Raw genomic sequence first — 18,143 nt, 5'->3', positions numbered from 1 at the left:
GACAGAGAATTGACGGCATATACTTTTTATCTGCCTGTTGAATTTATTATAGCTAGTCAGTAGATCGTCACGTTTTTTTGGCATATAGCTTAAAGCATTATATCCAATATCCATTGCCTGAAAGTATAAGCTTACAAGGGAGTATTTTTGGAAAGCACATTTTGGAAAAAAATGTTTCTTTACATAGTCAGCGTCAAAAACTATGCCATATGATCATATGCTGAGTATAAGACCTGATTTACTTTCGTAATGAAGCACCGCCAGGGCCATCCATCCACCGTGGGCTATGCATTTTATACATGATTTGAACGGCAGAAGCCATGAAATTCATAGCTATAAAGTAATGTACAAGTGGAGATGAGACTTAGGTCTAGGTCGAGGGTTCAACAGACCATCTCGGGTGCAGTGAGATACGGACCTGCCATACCTATTTCTGACGATCATGGCGCCAACTGTCGAGAGCTTCCTGCCACGGCGTAGAGCCACTGCATTTTTCGGAAACCATGCCCCATGTCCGGGCTCGTATGATTTCTTCGATGGTGCGCTCATTTCGAATCAAATTTGCCAACGACTCGGTCCTTGCTTCGCGAGGGAAGAACCGACCAGAGTATGGGTCTAAGCGCTCATCAACCACTCGTTCCCGATCTTGCGCGGATTCCGTCTGTCGAAGGATCAGATCCGGATCATCCGGGTCGGGACTCGTAGCCACACCGGCGCAGTAGTTTAAGACATCTGATCTTGTTTGCCATGACGGAAATAGCACATTTTCCTTGAAGCCCTGGCAGGCGGCAGGGTCGATGGTTCTTCTGGATCGAGAGTCGGTCTGTCGCACTGCTGTTGATGACGGGTCAAAACCCTCCTTAGCTGGTGTGATCAACGCATTGATGTTCTGTGTTATCGAATCGTCGATCGTCGATCTCGAAAGTCGGAGAAAATCTGAGCAGATACGAAGATGTTAATCCATGTTGAGCGTGGGATATCGCTTCTAACGAACCTCTGAGTAGCCTCTCGTCGAAACAAAACCGAGGAGTGAGCGCCGGAGCCTCCGTTGATGAGACCTGTGACATTCTGCTGCGAGCTTCCTCCCCAGATTCTCGATTTGACTTGATCCAAAACCACTCCAGTTTGAAGACGATATTTTTTGATATATGTCAGAGTAACTTGTATAATCAAAGTCGCAATGTGTTCACAGAGCGTTGTCCGGTGTAATAGAAATGGATTGGCGACTTGTGACGGAGAGCATCGTCAGTCCAAGCTCGCCCAGAGGTCCACTGCATTAGGCCATTTTAGGTCTAGCGTATTATATGTTAATGCCTGAGGCAAAATACAGTTGTTGGAACTTGCTGTCATCCGTAACTTGCTCAGCCAATAACGGCATTCAAATCTCTCATTTATTACTTGCTATTTCTTGCTATTTATGCTATGCTCATTATTAGTAATCCGCTCATTCGGAGTTACTATAATTCCGGTTCTCAAGCCGTATTCATGAATGCAGCACTGACAACAGTGTTGGAACTTGCTGTCTTCCGTAACTTGCTCAGCCAATAAGGGCGTTGAAATCTCTGTCATTTATTACTTGTTAATTCTTGCTGTTTATGCTATGCTCATCATTAGTAATCCTCTTACTCGGAGTTACTATAATTCCGGTTCTCAAGCAGTATTCAGTATTCATGATTCAGCACTGACACAGCATATCTAGAAGCAGCCAGTTTAAACTGAGCTATCTGGCCAAATACTAGTAATAAAAGGCATACCAAGACGTTCTATATAAGTAGAGCTCTAAAATTAGGGTAAGTGTATTTGTGAGAGCTATACCAGATCTATGTCTAGACTTCATTCCTGGGAGCCCCAAAGACAAAGGAGCAAAAGACAAGAAAGTCCTATTGATCCAGAGCAGAAAAAAAGAAGTATACATACTATATTCAGTTTACATAGTCATCATGATCTAGTTTACATTCTGCTTTAACAACTGTATGGATGTACTTATCTGGCCAGGACAGCAAATCAACTCATCTTGCTTCTTTTTCTGTATGCCTGCATAAGCTTGAGCAATAACCAGCATAAAGAATGAGCAAAGAGCTAACCAATATTCAATAATGGATCCTCGAAATACATGAATGCAAATACTTGTTCGGTGCTTCGGGATCATTAACCGGAAGTCGGCCTTACAATCGGCATGCCGATACTGCCCCGGTAGAATCAATCGGAAATTGATAAAAGCTAATCATAACGTACTGTCTAATACTAGCAACATAAATTACCGAAAAATCGAATCCTAGGTTTCAAAAGAATAATTATGTACTCGAACACCGCAGGCTCTCGAGATATTAGTAAGCCTGTGATTGCGGCGCGTGAATTCGCGCCCTGTCAATTAAGACGCGACCCTTCTTATAGCATATACTGAACCATCGCATCAGCTGTTTACACCATAACGCCTTTCAGAAAAACCATTTGTACATGTCATTTCTCACATCTACAGTTATCTTTTCCATTTGAATTTCTACCCCAAGATGCCTGAGCTCGCGGAAATCCACCGCATCGTGCATTTCATTCGCCAACACTTGGTTGGGAAGACGCTGTCCAAAGTCCAAGCCCAAGATGACACGATTGTATTCGGAAAAGTCGGCACAAGTGCCTCTGAATTCCAACAAGCAATGCAAGGGAAGAAAATTGTGGGAGCCGGCCAGCAAGGGAAATATTTCTGGATTACAATGTCTTCACCACCACACGCCGTGATGCACTTCGGAATGGCTGGGTGGTTAAAGATCAAAGATGCCGACACATACTACTACAGAAGTGACAAGCCCGCTGATAAGGAATGGCCTCCTAAGTACTGGAAGTTCTTGATGGAGACCAGTGATGAGCTCAAAACCGAGGCTGCATTCGTTGATGCCCGTAGACTTGGTCGCATCAGGCTTGTTGATTGTCCGGCTGATGAGATTCGGAACTACACCCCACTGAAGGAGAATGGCCCTGATCCAGTTACCGATAAAGATATTGTCAATGAGGCTTGGTTGATGGAGAAGCTGAGGAAGAAGAAAGTGCCTATCAAAGCTCTTTTGCTGGATCAGGCTAATATTAGCGGAATTGGGAATTGGATGGGGTGAGTTATTCGGTTAAATGTGTCATTTTTATACTCATGCTAATATTCTTCAGTGATGAAATTCTGTATCATGCCAAGATACACCCAGAGCAATACAGCAATACTTTGAACGACGATCAAATCAAAGCGCTACACTCTTCTATCCACTATGTTTGCTCTACCTCAATTGGTGTATTGGCAGATTCAGAGAAGTTCCCTGATCACTGGCTTTTCAAACATCGGTGGGGCAAGGGAAAGAAGAACGCGCCAGCAGTCCTTCCAAACGGCGATAAAATCACTTTCCTTACAGTCGGAGGTCGGACCAGTGCCGTTGTTCCAGCTGTACAGAATAAGACCGGTGCCGTCGCCAAGGAAATCGACGAGGATGCTACAAATGGAACGCCAGCTACATCTGGACGTAAACGTGCTGCTCCGAAAAAGGAAGAGGGTTCAGAAGCAGAAGATGCTCCGAAGGGTAAGAAACGAGGGTCACTCAAGCAAAAGAGACCAGCCGTGAAGAAAGAGGAGGTTGAAGAGGAGGAGGAGGAGGAGGAGGAGACGAAACCAGCTACAGTGGGTAGAAGACGATCTACCCGTATGAAGTAAAAGAATTTACTTGTATGATACATGCACTTCTTTTCATGAAATCTGATTCAACTTGCCATTTTGTATACCATTGAGAGAAGGAGAACATATAGATCAAAACATTTGATCATTCTGAGTTTGTATTACGTTTAGATTACTTCAAAGCGTCTTGTTTACTTGTAGCAAGAGTAACCAAGTTCATGAAAAGTCATTAAGCAATCCACGCTAACTACTCGTAAATGCTCCTTCGTAAATGCTTCTTCGCAAAAGTGAATCAAAGTGAAGTAGCAATCAGTGTACAAAAATATAAATCGATCAACAAAACTCACTGGACAGCATCTTGATACATTTCCATGTCATGCAGAGTCTCGTAAAAGACTGGAAAGTTGCCATCTGTGTTGCCTGGATCAAAGATGGCGAAGACAATCAGCTCAAAGAATCCCTGAAACTCGTCCTCCCTGAGGATCTCTTTCCAACAATCAGCCGCATCTTGTCTAGGATGACCAAGCGCGCCACAGCCAAGGGCTCCCAGAACCAGGCGCTGATGGCGATTATGTGCTGCTGTGCGTAGGATGATGCGGATCTTATCTTTCATAAAGTTGCGATCAGTTACATTCTGATACTTCATGTCCGCAGTGATTAATGGGTGTTTTGGAGCAGCCATGCTAATGACGCTGACTACTGGGAGTGGGTCTAGTGCGTTCGGCCACATCCAGATATACCCTCGCTTCTCATTCTCCCGGAAGATTGAAACTTGAGGCGAGTAAATGCATTCCTTAGCTCCCATAGGGTATAGTCGGGGCAAGAGAGTTGCGCTGAGGGTGCTTCGGTAGCAAAGTTGCTCCTCCTGGGAAGGGTGGCCATCTAACCAGCCTCCGCCGATAATTCCAGCATTTGCAAAATTGAGAACACAGACTGGCATAGGATCATCATGTTCCATAATTTTGCGGGAGTTATGGAGCGCGATGGCAACATCATATGTATCTCCCTTTACGACCACCACCCGAGTAGGTAGATCGGAAAATTCTTCCATATCAGAGGTCAGAGGAGGAACCATGTCCGGGCTAACTTTGTAACCAAGCCTGCCAGCAGCACCCGCTGAGAGCAGGATTCTTGGAATTTCCCTTTTTGCATCCTTGGCTATCTGCGCCCTGCCCGTATTCCCGATGTTTGGTATATGCCGCAGCTTGGCTATACGGGAATTAACGCCTCCGACTTTGTGAGCAGTCGCAGGTTCCTTCTTACTTGGGGCGCCTCCTCTGGGACCAGGTTGGAAGTAGGAACTGGGTTTCCGCATTTCAATATCTGGTAAGGTGGCGGGGTAGACTGTGAGATCAAGGGGGCCTGAAATTGAGGCCTTCGAAAGATAGTCAGAAAGACGTCTGAGATTGGGTGAATTCTGCATTGAGACAGTCCATGAATCTTCTCCTCTCCTTCGACCGTAACTTCCACCTCGACCTCGCCAGCTAAAAGGTCTCAATTTCGGTGCGCGTGTCACTTGGCGATCTCGCTGCCCACTCGTGAATTTGCGCCTGTTGTTGAATTTCTGTACGCCGTTCCCGCGGCTTCGAACTCGATGGCTAGTATACCTGCTGATATTTGTGCTTGAGGACTTGCTACTCAAAGAATAGCTGTACTTGAGCTGAGGAGCTCGCAGTTGGATGCTTGTGTCGTCCATGCTCCATGTAATAAGGTTTAGATGAATGTGAAAGTATAGTGGGAAAGTATTGTATTGCGGACAAGGACGCAGAATCCTCTTTATAGAGATTTAAACCCATTTTATTGAAAGAACAAGTGACTCGAACAATGATATAACTGAACAATGAGATCAAAGAAGCTTGAAAGGAAAGCGACATTGTATACTTCGGAAATGGGCAGAACCGCGGCGGTGAGGCCCCAAGGTTATCTCCGATCTCGCCACCGATGACAAAGCGCGCAACGCCGTTGGCTCAATATTCGATGGTTAATAATGCGGTCTATTCTAATTTTGCTTGCTCACTTTCAATCTTTGATCCTGCACAAAGTTGCTCGTTCTCAAAATAGCGCATTTTTTCCTTCTTTTTTGTTCAAGATCTATCTTGCTCAAAGCGGTACCCCGCCACAATGAGCGCGATCCTTTCGGCAGACGATCTGAATGATTTCATTTCGCCGGGGGTCGCGTGTATCAAGCCAGTTGAGACACTTCCACAAAAAGACACAAAAAATTCGGAGGTAAGTTTCATTTCGCGCTGGTCCAACCCTTTCCTAGTGTATCTTGAGCGTATCTTGGCTAACCTTGAAGCATAGAACGCCTATGAAGTAACTACCGAAGACAAAGTTCAACCAGAAGAACTACCTCCCGCGCAGATTTCTCTGACTGACTGCCTTGCTTGCTCTGGCTGTGTTACATCCGCGGAGGCAGTCTTGATTTCCCTTCAGTCTCATACTGAGGTTCTTAACACGCTCGATGCATACCCGGAAATTCCTCTGACGCATGGACACAATGGAAAGGTGGCGAACAATGCCGGTGAATTTGGCGAGAGAAAGATTTTCGTGGCCAGTGTGAGCCCACAGGTTAGAGCAAGCTTGGCGACAACATATGGTATATCGGAGAAAGAGGCGGGGTACATGATCGACCAATTACTTAGTGGCCCGCAGGGCTTGCGGGGGGAGGCAAGAATGGCAGCGGCTTTACATGGGTTGTAGACACAAATGTCATGCGAGAGGCCGTCCTGGTTCTTACCGCAGATGAGGTGTCGGACTCGCTCATCTCGAGAGACTCGACCAGTCAATCGGATGACTCTCTTCCGAAGCGGCCCATCCTGTCATCCGCATGCCCTGGATGGATTTGCTATGCCGAGAAGACACATCCGTTTATACTTCCGCATCTGTCCCGACTCAAGTCACCGCAGGCTTTATCGGGAACGTTTCTCAAGACCGTCCTAAGCAAGTCTCTCGGGGTCCACCCCTCTCAAATCTGGCATTTGGCAGTTATGCCTTGCTTTGATAAGAAGCTGGAAGCTAGTCGAGAAGAGCTCACAGATGTGTCATGGCGAAACGGAGATGAAATAGGCTCTGACGCACAGCCTGTCCGTGACGTAGACTGTGTCATCACTGCCCGTGAGCTCCTATCTCTAGCTTCCGCTCGAGGATTCTCCCTGCCAAAGTTGCCCTTGCAAGCTTTGCCAGCATCCTTTACCCCGCCATTCCCCGAGAAAACACTCGAATCCTTCATTTCCTTCAAACTTTCTCGGACCGAACAATCTCTTGCTACGGGCACCTCTGGAGGCTATCTGCACCATGTTCTCATGAACTTCCAATCCCGCAACCCTGGCAGTGAACTTGTGGTCAATCGTGGGCGCAATGTTGACGTTGTAGAGTATGTTCTCATGTCCCAAGAAAACCAGCCGATCTTGAAGGCAGCTCGCTATTACGGCTTCCGAAATATCCAAAACCTTGTCCGGAAGCTCAAACCTGCGCGGGTGTCGAGACTTCCTGGTGCAAAGCCCGCCGTCAAACCCGCCGCAGGTCGGCGCCAGCCCATGTCACGCAATGCTGCCTCCACAGGCAGCTCTGGATCTGATTACGCCTATGTTGAAGTAATGGCCTGCCCAGGTGGTTGCACGAATGGCGGTGGTCAGATTCGAGTGGAGGACGCCAGAGAAGCCGTCGCCCCCACCCAAGATGAGGAAACAGGTGCGATTGTCAAGGCATCGCCCCACGAGCAGCGCGCATGGCTCGCGCGCGTTGATGAGGCATATTATTCCATGGAATCGGATTTTGAGCCCGAGGCGGAACCACAGTCGCAGCAGGTTTCAGTAGCTGGAAAGGAAGCTAAGATCCATGAAGGCCTACGTCGCTGGTCCCAATTCATGAATATCCCACTTTCTAAGCTCGTATACACTACATACCGCAAGGTTGAAAGTGACGTTGGCAAGGACCAAACGCCTGCTAATGATACGACTCGTGTCGTTGAACTAGCTGGCAAGATTGGTGGTGGTTGGTAAAACCTTATGTTTGCATTTTCTTGTATAGCATGGAGGTTATTTGATCTATGTTTATTTGCATGGCGTTGAAATTTTTCTCAAATTATGATTGCATATGCCCAGGGAAGATACCAGATTCTTACATTTGAGGATCATGGGCGACGATATATGAGGTTGGCTTTTGGAGTTTTGGCAGTTTATTACCAAGAAGCTAGCCTTGGTGATTGCAAATATCACAATAGCAGGTTTCAATTATAGAAATCTACTTCATCGAGGCTTTTCGTAATTCACAGAAAGAAAGACAAAAAAGAAATCGAATCTTCAAAGCAAGGCTATACTTCGGGTGCCTGGCAATGAAGTTGCCGATAGCAGTGCGAAACTGGCAGCCAGCGACCGACGGAGGGGCCGGAGCGGATAAACCGACGATCCGACTTGCCGCCGCTGCCAAGCGCATGGTTCGGGCCCGCATTCAGGACCGCTGGCGGAAGCAGTGGGATGCGGAGAGGACTGCCCAGCCGACAAAGCGCTTGGTAGAATGGCCGAATAAGAAGGTCCTACGTTTATACGAAGGACTGTCCAAACCCCGCTTATCGATCATAATATAGATGCGCTCAATGCGCATTACGTTGCGACACTTCTTGTACAAGATCAATATAGCGGATTCGGACAAATGCCCGTATGGAGAAGGCTCTTAGACCCCGAAGCACGTCTTGCTTTAATGCTAGACCTTTAGTGGTCTAAGAAGAGAGCTTTTTGATAAACTATTTTAGGTAGGGGTTCCTAACCCTACTAACTATAATACTTTAGTGTCAGACCCGCTAGCGATCCGCTACGTCGCCAAATTCATATATCAAACCGGCCTACTTGCTCAGTTTCAATATACTTAGTAGGAAGAGTCTAATAACGAATCTAGAGACCCTACTAAGGTTATAGAGCAGAGTCCCGAAGACGCTAGGTACTTACCACCGCTTGCTAATATAGCGTTTGAGGAAGGAGAGAGCCTTAGCTAGCTATTCGAATACACGGTACCGGAGCGGATCACAGCCTACGCCCGGCCCGACCAACAATAATCAGCAATTAAGGCTAAAGTAAGGATGTCGGAGAACGGGGTTTGATCTTGCTGCAGCAAGAATTGACTGTCATCGAGATCGAGAGGAGTTTATATAGGATGTGAGATAAGGACAGGGGAGGTGGATGGTGCATCCACGCATTCATTTTATACTCAGCGGCTTACAGCACTGAGACTCTCATTTGTATTGGGGTTTTTGGGTTCACGGTTTTGATTTACATGTAGGGCTGGTGCTCTCTCTCGCTTCGAGACCAGCCTATTTTTCTGTACTGGAGCATGATCAGGCGTACGGGACACGAGTTCTTGCTTCAACTGGAAAGAAGCGCCTGCATAGCTATTCGATACTAGATAGGCTGCAACAGGTTAATAGAACTTTGATTGATTGATTGATTGATTGAAGGCTATACTTCGTGCCCGCATGTCGAGCACGGGCCACATCGGTGACTAATCTGTACATTTTATATCTGACTAATCACCTAATATCCCGCCCCGAAAAGAAAAAGAATCCAAGTCTCACGATCCAGCACTCCATACTCGCACCTCACATCCTACCTCCTACGGGATTGTCAAATCGCAGCAAGCCGATATCCTCACACATTGCCCCACACATACACAAACGATGTCTCGCGAAGCTTACCAGGTCCCCTCGATGGGCGGCCAGAACGCCTTCGATACCCAGGCCGGATACGGCAGCGCCATGAACATCGACAGCCCCTCCGTCGTGTACCTCTGCGGCGAGTGCTCTGCCCGCGTCCCTCTCAAACGTGGCGACCAGATCCGCTGCAAGGACTGTGGTCACCGTGTGCTGTACAAGGAACGGACGAAGCGGTAAGCTTTTTCTTCTGCAGTCCTCGTTCACAAGTGCTTAAGCTGACATTCTTGCTTTTGATAGTATGGTCCAGTTCCAGGCTCGGTAAATGCTTTGCCTGTTCTCGATTTGAAGCGAATGGCCCTGGATGGGGGAAGTCTCAGGGACTGGTGCGGAGTTGGAGAAATTGGCCCGAGGATATCTTGATTTTGACGAATTATGCATTTGAATGGCGCATTGGGGTCTACTACATCAACGCAGACACTTGTTTTCCTTTTTTTGCTCTGCTCTTGGACTGCGAGGATGCGTTGCCCTGGCCGCGTTGTCCAACCAGGACATGGACTCGTAAATAAAACCGATCTAAGCTTTGTCGCTTAGAATCGACCAATGATCATTGCTTTCAGAGAAGAAGAAAAGATTATTTTCCATCAAACTCCTAAAATAAAACAGTTTTGAATACCCGAACATGAGGTAGATGCACTCCATACAAAAGCTGAACCGAAACCTGACCCGAAAGCTCCCCCAAATACAATCAAAACACTAAATCCGAAATGAATGGAAGGTTTTCAAAGCAAGTTGCTGACCTCAATGAACTGCTCCAGGCACTTCAAAGACTCGCCGCTCTCAATTGCCCAGCGGGCACGGCGGACACCTTCCTTCCAACGTCCGCCTCCAGGACCACGCTCGGTAATGACCTTGCCATCATCGCCAGGGCCCATGTTGCTAGTATTGGCTTCACAGACACCGGAGGTAACTAGGAGAGCTGCAACGTTCATGAAAACGAACTCCAGAATGGGGTCGCCCCGTGGAAGCTCGTTGCGGAGGATGCTCATGAGCTTGGCAGCGTTATCCTTAGGCATCTTGCGTCCGTACACAGAGGACAGAGGGTGACTAGGGAGACCGAAGTCTGACGGCGTAAGCTGGAAAGTATCGAGCTTCACCAGCGTACGAGGGTTGTGGTCTTCCTCGTCACTCGAATCATCTCCGTCATCTGACTCCTTGTAGGCAGGGTTGGGGTATTCAGAAAGTCTCCAGCAGTTGGTTGGACCGGCACAGCTAATCTCGTCCATGTCCTCTTGGCCACAGACAACGAGAGCCTTTTTCGCGCCACTTTGTCTGAGAGCTTCGACAAAAACAGGACCAAGACTCTGATAAGCTACACCGACGACACGAGCTTCGATTGCCCAGTCAATAGGGTTTGCCAAGGGACCCATAAGGTTAAAGATAGTTCGGAGACCAAGGCCGCGGCGAACCGGGTTGGCATGCATCATCCCAGGGTGGAAGTTGGGGGCAAAAAGGAACGAATAGTTAGTCTTCTCATACACCTTGTGCAGATTCTCGGCGTTTACGGCATCAATGTTGGGTGCAATAGGCACAATGGACTGGAGAACATCCGCAGATCCAGAGAACGAGGTCTGGGCACGGTTGCCATGTTTGGCGGTCATCAAGAGTGGCGATGCAACAATTGACGAGGTTGTAGAAATGTTGAAAGTAGAGTGAGAATCTCCGCCAGTTCCGACAATATCACACTGGACATCAAGTGAAGTTAGTTATTGCCGTCGGGTCAATAGTAACGAGGAGCAGGTAGTCATACCAATCCACCTTGATAGTTTCCTTCTTTTCTCCCACGAGCCTTGATAATCTTCTTCATAGCGCCCTTTTCGACCTGGCAAGCTGCATCTCGCATACCTTGAGAACATTTCGCAATTACCGCAGGATCCCGGTCTTTGCCGGTTGAGTGGAGCAAGGTCAAGAGTGCAGCAGTCTGAACATGAGACAGTCGATCCTCGAAGATCAATGCAAAAGCTGCAGCAATCTCATCCGCGCCGACCTCGGCAATCTTCTCTGCGCTTACTCGAAGGTCTGCTGTGGGGGGGTAGGCCAGTCGCTGAAGTAGCGGGGAGATTGAGATCGGATCGGGGCGCTTTGGTGCAGTTGGTTCAATGATCTCCATAATGAGAACTTGTGATTAATAGATATCCTCAAGGGAGTAACAGAAGTCCCAATATGTGTTGACAAAAGCAAACAATCTAATGAGTCAAAACCCCACCAAGAGCTGGATGTATGCACCCGGCAGAACAGCTCACCGCCATCGATCACGCTTTACCATATTGGGATTCGAAAAATATCACTACGCTGTGCAGTTCCCGAGGCTGTCTCGTCCAACATCACCTTTTTGACAACTGTTCAGGCATTGGGTGGTTCAATTGCCATTCAAATCCAATATATTCACAATGCCCCCTCGGTTAAGGCTCTCGTCGGTTCGACGCCAATTCCCTGTTTGCCAATATGAACTCCGCATCGCTAGGAGCGCAAGTACCGCGGCCCCAGCTGTTACGCCCGCAGCTCCCATTGACCAGATGAGACACTCGCCAGCTCCCATGTCCAGATTCCCTCCTAGCCAGCCACCTTCCCATCGCAACCCCGAATACCGCCGGTCGCAGCTCCTGCGGTCATACACCTCCCTCCTCCGCACGTCTCCTCTCATCGTGCTGTTCCAACACAACAACTTGAAGTCCATGGAATGGGCTGCCATTCGACGAGAACTCACCAATGCCTTGAAAAAGGTGGACGACAAGATCGCCGCCGAGGGCCGGACAGCTCCTCCTCTTGCTCCTTACATTAAAATCCAGACCATCCAGACCAGCATCTTCGAGGTGGCTCTGCGCATTGTCGATTACTTCAAGCCTAGCGAGGCCTCTCTGGCATCAGGACGCCCCCCAAGTGCCATTGACCCCGTCACGCAAACCTCCGCCGAGCTCCCTGCGGTTTCCGGCTCCAAGGACGACCCTGCCCTGACACACGATCTGTCGCGCACTGCCCACGCCGCAGTGAAGAACCTCAAGGGCAAGCACGACCTTTCGACTCTCCTTATCGGACCTGTTGCTGTTCTTTCCATCCCCAATGTTTCACCTGAGCACATGAAGGCCGCGCTGTCCATCCTCACCCCCAAGGAGGCCGGCTTCCCTGCTCCTACCCGCAAGGCTAACCCCGATTACCACGACCCTATCGTCCAGAACGGTCTCCGCAAGATCAACTTGCTCGCCGCTCGTGTCGATAACCAGGTCTTCGATATTGACCAGACCAAGTGGGTTGGCAGCATCGAGGGTGGCATGGATGGTCTCCGCTCCCAGCTTGTTACAGCCTTGCAGAGCATGAGCTCCAGCGTTGCCTCCACCCTGGAGGGAGCTGGAAAGAGCCTCTACTTCACCATGGAGAGTCGCCGCAGTGTTCTAGAAGAGGAGGAGAAGGGACCGGAAGGCGACAAGAGCGAGTCATCTTAATTTGGTCATGGTATCTTTGTGTCATTCCTGTATAATAGATCATATTCCTGCGTTTCATCAAGGCCCCATTTTCTGCTCTTGGATGAATGTATACTTGCGAGAAATTATTTTTGAAGAAATCGTATTTTCTGTCCAAACTACAAGAACCCATTTCCCATCGAACCCTAATATGTAAACGACCAAACCACGCATGAAAGTAACAATCCCTCCCAATGTATGTCCATAATCTACTGCTGTCTCAAACGCAGCTTGGCATTCATACCAACAATGCAACGCACAAGATCCCAATTCCCATCCAGACCAACCCAGTCCGTAACAAGAATACCAGTCGCGCAATCCTTATCCCCATCCCTCTTCCGTCGACAGAGATAATCCACAATAGCAGGGTTTACCTTTGCAGCAACCTTTTCAGGCCAAGTATTCGTCTTCCAGAAGTTACTAGCACTCAAGAAATTGATGTAGTAAGGGAACGCGCGTGTCGCATGCGCATCAGGCTGAACCCCAAACGGATAGCAACAGCAACTGGCCCGATCAACATGCTCGGAGACATACTTGATCTTCTGCTCGATACTCGGTTTCTCCATAACCTCATAGAAATCCTGAATACAGAGCTGGCCACTGGGGCACATTGCGTGTGCAGTGTTGTCTGCCCACGCCGCCGCATCGATTCCCCATCCATTACCACCATGCTCACCCTTCAGGTTCTCCGGCAGGTTAAACCGGCGCAGGAGGATGACCTTGCCGCGTGCTTCGCCAAGCGTCGGGATCTTGGGTCGCACCCACCATCGACTGTCGGGACGAGCGTAGTGGTCGTGCAAGATGCGTGAGAGCTGCTCGTCGGTTGCATTGCCGGGTCCTTCGCGCTTCACGGAGATGATGAGTGTCTCGGATGGGTTACGTTCCAGGAATTCGTTCACTTCGCGCATCAAATCGCGGAAGTACTTGTTTCCTGTTAGAGAGATGGGGAATACGCTGTGCACGAGAATGAGCTCGTCGCGGCCTGGGTCTTCTGGGCATTGGGGCTGCACGCGGATATCAAAGAAGCGAACGCCGTTCTCGAGTTGCTCGCGCGGGCTTACGGCCTGGCAGCGTACTGAAGGTGGTGCGATGTGGCAGGTTGGGGAGTTGTGTGTGCCTGGGATTGAGAGGGCTGAGGTGAGGGTGTCGTCGCGGAGTTCGCGCATCCAGGCATTGAGGTTTGCCGAGGAGAAGATTGCTAGGTGTGATTCCAGGGTTACGAACACGCCTGTGAACTGGAACTTGGGGTTCTCGCTTATGGCTTTCATGGTTGCTGATTCCTCTGTTGGGACCGGAGTTTGGATTTGATATCTTTGGCCTTCGACTTCGAAGATTAGACGCATGCGCTCTTTGTCCGAGTCAATGAAGGAACGGAGGTCTGTCTTCTTTGTTTCGAATGGCTCCAGGTAGATGTCCACGTCCTTCTCGTTGAAGGGACGGCTGTCATGGTTGATGACGGCAACGGATGCGTTGCGGGTTTGGTTGGTCAAGACCTGGGTCAGGTTGGAAGCCAGGGTGGTGAAGGCGCTGGCACCGAATGACTTTTCCTCTGCCTGGAAGCGCTCAATGCGCTTCAGGACAATTGGCGTGGAGGTGTTGTTGCGGAGGGTGAGGTGCTCGGCAACCATGGTGAATTGTGAATGATCTCAAGATCTCTTGATTGGGGAAGATCAGTTTGAATGAGAAGCCTCTGATCAATTGAATGTTGCCTGGGGAGAGATCGAAGTGGATTACCCCTCCATCTGTGATCAGCGGGCGATCTCCGATAGGAGAATTGTTGATCTTGGCGCACAACGCTGATTCGTGAGGAAGTCTAGAGGGCAGGCGGAGATTCTCCAGGCAGACGCCTTTTGGGAATAATTGGCGCATGTCGTACATTAGTTCAGCCCTGTTAGCTCTAGTCTCTAGTGACCTGAGAAGTTTCGATCCCCCTCGGGTTTGATGCCATACCGAAAACAAAAAAAAAAAAAAAAAAAAAAAGAAATCTGAAGAAACCAGCCTGATAATTGTTATCCATCGAGGGGTTTACTGGTTATTACATGTAAGAATTGGTGAAGTCATTGATTCAGATAAGGTTCTTGCCCGGAATCTGTACCAAAGATCGCATAATTTTTGATACGACGACAGAACTATATGCAGGAACCAAAAGTATCTACCGACTCGAATCAGTCAGGAACCATATTGTAAAAAGTCAAACAGTCCCAGAGCCAAAATAATATACTCTTTAGTAAGGAACCTGCTGGTGGAAGTAGTCCATGAGAAGCTCCACCTGCTGAGGCTTAGCAATGGGCACATTCTTGAACTGGTTACCAAGTTCCATAACAACCTGAGTACCATTGGCACTGTTAGGAGTCCAACGGGGCAACAAGCGACTTCCAGTGTAGGAACCGCCCTTGTTAGGGTTGAGAGTCTTCGCAAAGTTGGCCCAGTAGGCAGACATCCTCTCTTGGATCTCGTAATCGATCTTGGTGAAGGGGTAGGTCTCATCGTTGGCGTAGAGAGCGTTGAGGGCATACATGATCTCAGACTGATGGAAAGCACCCTGGCTCTGGCCCGGGGGTGCGTGGGTCCAGTAGTAGGTGTAAAAGTCCGAAGATGCAGCCTTGTACCAGTCTGTAGCATAGGCCCATGAGCCGACGAGAGAAGTATCGCGAGCAGCCGCATTCCAGGCATGAGAAGCGATGGTCTCGTTGTTGTAGCTTGGGTAGAGCTTGAAGTAGCGCTCCGAGAGGCTGCCGTACTTCAAGGTACAGTAGTACTTGTATTCTTCCGGGGTGTAGTCGGTTGTGGTAGAAGCACCAGATTCATCCTTGGTATTACCCGTGATGACGGGGACATCATTGGCAGGGCCATTCTTCAGAGTCTCGAGATATGTAGAGGGAAGTACGTAGCCGTCGAGAACGGGCTTGAAGATGAGAGGATAGCCGGCCGAGAGCGCGGTAACCCACCAGATGGAATTGTTTCCAACGCGGTCCGAGGCGCCAACAATCAACTCTTCCATAGAGAGGGTACGCATCTGCTCAATGGTCGAGACATTGTGAGCCTTGATGTAGCTCGCACCATTGGTGATGGCAGTAGACATGTTCACATAAGAGGTCGCCAGACCAGCGAGAAGGGTATCGTAAGGGTATCTGATGCCAGACTCAGAGATACCGCCATGGAAGTAGCCGGTGAAGAGAGGGCTGTTGACAGCATGGTAGACCTGAGAAGAGCCGAAAGATTGACCGGCAACGACGACACGGTCTGGGTCACCACCAAAGTTGGCAATGTTCTTCTGCACCCACTTGAGAACCTCGAGTTGGTCAAGAATACCGTAGTTGCCGGAAGTCTTGTGACCAAATGCCTCAAGGCCTTCCTCGTTGAGCTCGGGAGAAGCAAGGTAGCCGAATGCATCGTCTCGGCGGTTGAAGGTGATGAGAATGACATCCTTCAGAGCCATACCACCACCGTACCACCAGGTGTTCTTGCTAGTCTCATCGGAGCCCTGATTCCAAACCATGACTGGAAGCTTGTCACTTGCCGATTTGGCGTTGGTCCAGATGTTCAGACTGAGACAGTCCTCGCTGATATCAGAAGACGAGCTGGTAGGACAGGCAGGGCCGAAGTTCTTGGCCTGAAGAGTCTCATTCCATGACTCTCGAGGCTGTGGTGCCTTCCAGCGATTTTGATATCCAGTATCGGCGGCGAATGGGATGCCCAGGAAGGCAGCCACATTGGACTCAGTGCCGTTGAAGTATTTGTCGAGCGTGGTCTGGTTGAAGTACTCAAAACCCTCGACTGGGCCATAGCTGGTTTGGATGGTCTTGTCCCAAAGTTGAGCTTGAGTGACAGTGGCGCCCAGCGCCAGGGATGCAAGAGCCTTGGAAAGGAGTGGTGCCATTGTCAATCACAAAGGCAGGAGGATTTGAATGTAAAGGCCTGGGGAATGCTACCAGGTGTTTAGGGATGACCTCTTTATATAGTTTGTATATGGTACAATGTGCACAATATAATGACCGTTTAAACACCAAGTCACACTGAAGGATACATACACTTCGGGGCTTGCATAGTCGGCCTCAGTTTCTAAATCGGGCAAGTCGGCGATGATCTTCGGTTTAAACTCACGCCCCACCGGACACGCGGTCAGGTACTGGACATTGCCGCGACTTCCTGCAAGGCACCCTCCTTATTTGCAACTAAGTGGACCTGCAATTCAAGGGTAGCTCGGTCTGCATGGCTAAATTGAGCCCGAGTTTGGCGAGGCTAACACGTTATTCGTTCGGACTTAACATGATGACAGGGACGAGTCGCATCTGATAATCATTAATGTGTACCATCGGCAGTGGCTGCTTATTACATCATCTCATTATGCAACCCTTTATTTTATGACTTAGCTTTGATGGTGTCCTAAGTACGGCTTTTGCACGTACAGGATTTGACACGGTATGTATCAGTCAAGATCCTCCTGCCTAAACATCCATTCCTTCCAAACAGAACCCTATCTCAGAAAGAAGAAACAGGAGTAAAATATCGATTTTACAACGATGAGAAAGAAAAGATTCAAAGAGAAGACTCTATATTGATAGGACAGTGCTAAATGGACACCCCCAAGTGCTAAAGGGACATCCCACTCACTTTTTCATATATCAAACTAAGCAGAATAGCGGTAAGTCTAGTATTTCAATTTTAATTTTCAACATTGATTCATGACTATATAGCTATTGTTCCACATAAAAAGATAAGGTACTTCTGTTTTATGTGTAAGTCCCTACTGAAATTAAGTCACTCTTTCTGGTTATTCTAGTCCAAAGTAGGGAAAAGTATTTGTTTCAAAATTTCTACAAAAGCTAAGAAGTCTTACTATTCTATGTTGAGTTTTATTTAGGAGGATCCCTATAGCATATTTTAAATGTAATAAACTCTTAGGAAAATTGGCAAACTTCATATATTTTCACTATTTTCTAAAAACAATCAAGTTATACAATTATTAATTGATCTTGGAAAATGAAATACTAGGCTTAGCGCTAACATAGCTAGCCTGATAAAAAAGTGGGTGGTGTCCTTTTTAGCATGACCCTATTAATAACCTTTCATTGAGGAGGTTTCATCTTGGAAGAGTACAATTGACTTATGAGTTTCCGATGGGCGATTTTAAAGGCACTCATTGATGAGATCAACAGCTTGGGCTCAAGGTATCGGACATGTAATTCACCGTCCAGTGATCTAGAAAGAAGGCAAAACCTCATGTTCAACCTTTGGAAATTTCTCAGTGAACAACAACATCCTCATGTTGATGCAACGATACAAACTTGCAAGTTGAGAATGTTGGAACGAGTGGGTAATAGAACTTCTC

The 18,143-nt window shown here is 48.3% G+C and overlaps 9 protein-coding genes across 9 annotated transcripts; 4 read left to right on the top strand and 5 right to left on the bottom strand.

The window, feature by feature from the left end:
• Positions 1-427: 427 nt before the first annotated feature.
• On the bottom strand, positions 428-1,067 carry N7508_007914 (MIX23 family protein; the record flags this gene model as incomplete). The annotated part of the gene is made up of 2 exons (XM_058465978.1): positions 428-936; positions 995-1,067. The coding sequence occupies 2 exons, from the start codon at positions 1,065-1,067 to the stop codon at positions 428-430; spliced, it is 582 nt and encodes a 193-aa protein (XP_058317306.1).
• A 1,443-nt stretch (positions 1,068-2,510) lies between these two features.
• N7508_007913 (putative formamidopyrimidine-DNA glycosylase) lies at positions 2,511-3,688 on the top strand (the record flags this gene model as incomplete). The annotated part of the gene is made up of 2 exons (XM_058465977.1): positions 2,511-3,103; positions 3,157-3,688. The coding sequence occupies 2 exons, from the start codon at positions 2,511-2,513 to the stop codon at positions 3,686-3,688; spliced, it is 1,125 nt and encodes a 374-aa protein (XP_058317305.1).
• A 304-nt stretch (positions 3,689-3,992) lies between these two features.
• Positions 3,993-4,964, bottom strand: N7508_007912 (uncharacterized protein; the record flags this gene model as incomplete). The annotated part of the gene is made up of 1 exon (XM_058465976.1): positions 3,993-4,964. One exon carries the CDS (start codon positions 4,962-4,964, stop codon positions 3,993-3,995), a length of 972 nt encoding a protein of 323 aa, XP_058317304.1.
• Positions 4,965-5,770: 806 nt separating this feature from the next.
• nar1 (iron-sulfur cluster assembly protein NAR1) lies at positions 5,771-7,653 on the top strand (the record flags this gene model as incomplete). The annotated part of the gene is made up of 3 exons (XM_058465975.1): positions 5,771-5,878; positions 5,954-6,248; positions 6,305-7,653. 3 exons carry the CDS (start codon positions 5,771-5,773, stop codon positions 7,651-7,653), a joined length of 1,752 nt encoding a protein of 583 aa, XP_058317303.1.
• A 1,667-nt stretch (positions 7,654-9,320) lies between these two features.
• On the top strand, positions 9,321-9,618 carry N7508_007910 (Rpo12/RPC10 RNA polymerase subunit family protein; the record flags this gene model as incomplete). Its single annotated transcript, XM_058465974.1, has 2 exons — positions 9,321-9,529; positions 9,594-9,618. The coding sequence occupies 2 exons, from the start codon at positions 9,321-9,323 to the stop codon at positions 9,616-9,618; spliced, it is 234 nt and encodes a 77-aa protein (XP_058317302.1).
• Positions 9,619-10,075: 457 nt separating this feature from the next.
• N7508_007909 (anthranilate phosphoribosyltransferase) lies at positions 10,076-11,463 on the bottom strand (the record flags this gene model as incomplete). The annotated part of the gene is made up of 2 exons (XM_058465973.1): positions 10,076-11,038; positions 11,104-11,463. 2 exons carry the CDS (start codon positions 11,461-11,463, stop codon positions 10,076-10,078), a joined length of 1,323 nt encoding a protein of 440 aa, XP_058317301.1.
• A 280-nt stretch (positions 11,464-11,743) lies between these two features.
• On the top strand, positions 11,744-12,793 carry N7508_007908 (mitochondrial 54S ribosomal protein uL10m; the record flags this gene model as incomplete). Its single annotated transcript, XM_058465972.1, has 1 exon — positions 11,744-12,793. One exon carries the CDS (start codon positions 11,744-11,746, stop codon positions 12,791-12,793), a length of 1,050 nt encoding a protein of 349 aa, XP_058317300.1.
• Positions 12,794-13,020: 227 nt separating this feature from the next.
• N7508_007907 (phosphatidylinositol-specific phospholipase C) lies at positions 13,021-14,439 on the bottom strand (the record flags this gene model as incomplete). The annotated part of the gene is made up of 1 exon (XM_058465971.1): positions 13,021-14,439. One exon carries the CDS (start codon positions 14,437-14,439, stop codon positions 13,021-13,023), a length of 1,419 nt encoding a protein of 472 aa, XP_058317299.1.
• A 596-nt stretch (positions 14,440-15,035) lies between these two features.
• N7508_007906 (carboxylesterase/lipase family protein) lies at positions 15,036-16,691 on the bottom strand (the record flags this gene model as incomplete). Its single annotated transcript, XM_058465970.1, has 1 exon — positions 15,036-16,691. One exon carries the CDS (start codon positions 16,689-16,691, stop codon positions 15,036-15,038), a length of 1,656 nt encoding a protein of 551 aa, XP_058317298.1.
• Between the last annotated feature and the right edge of the window lie 1,452 nt (positions 16,692-18,143).

Source organism: Penicillium antarcticum (genome assembly GCF_028974205.1).
Source record: "Penicillium antarcticum strain IBT 31339 chromosome Unknown utg000008l_segment0_segment0, whole genome shotgun sequence".
In the NCBI taxonomy this organism is placed as follows: domain Eukaryota; kingdom Fungi; phylum Ascomycota; class Eurotiomycetes; order Eurotiales; family Aspergillaceae; genus Penicillium; species Penicillium antarcticum.
This window is presented reverse-complemented; position numbering and strand designations above follow the sequence as displayed.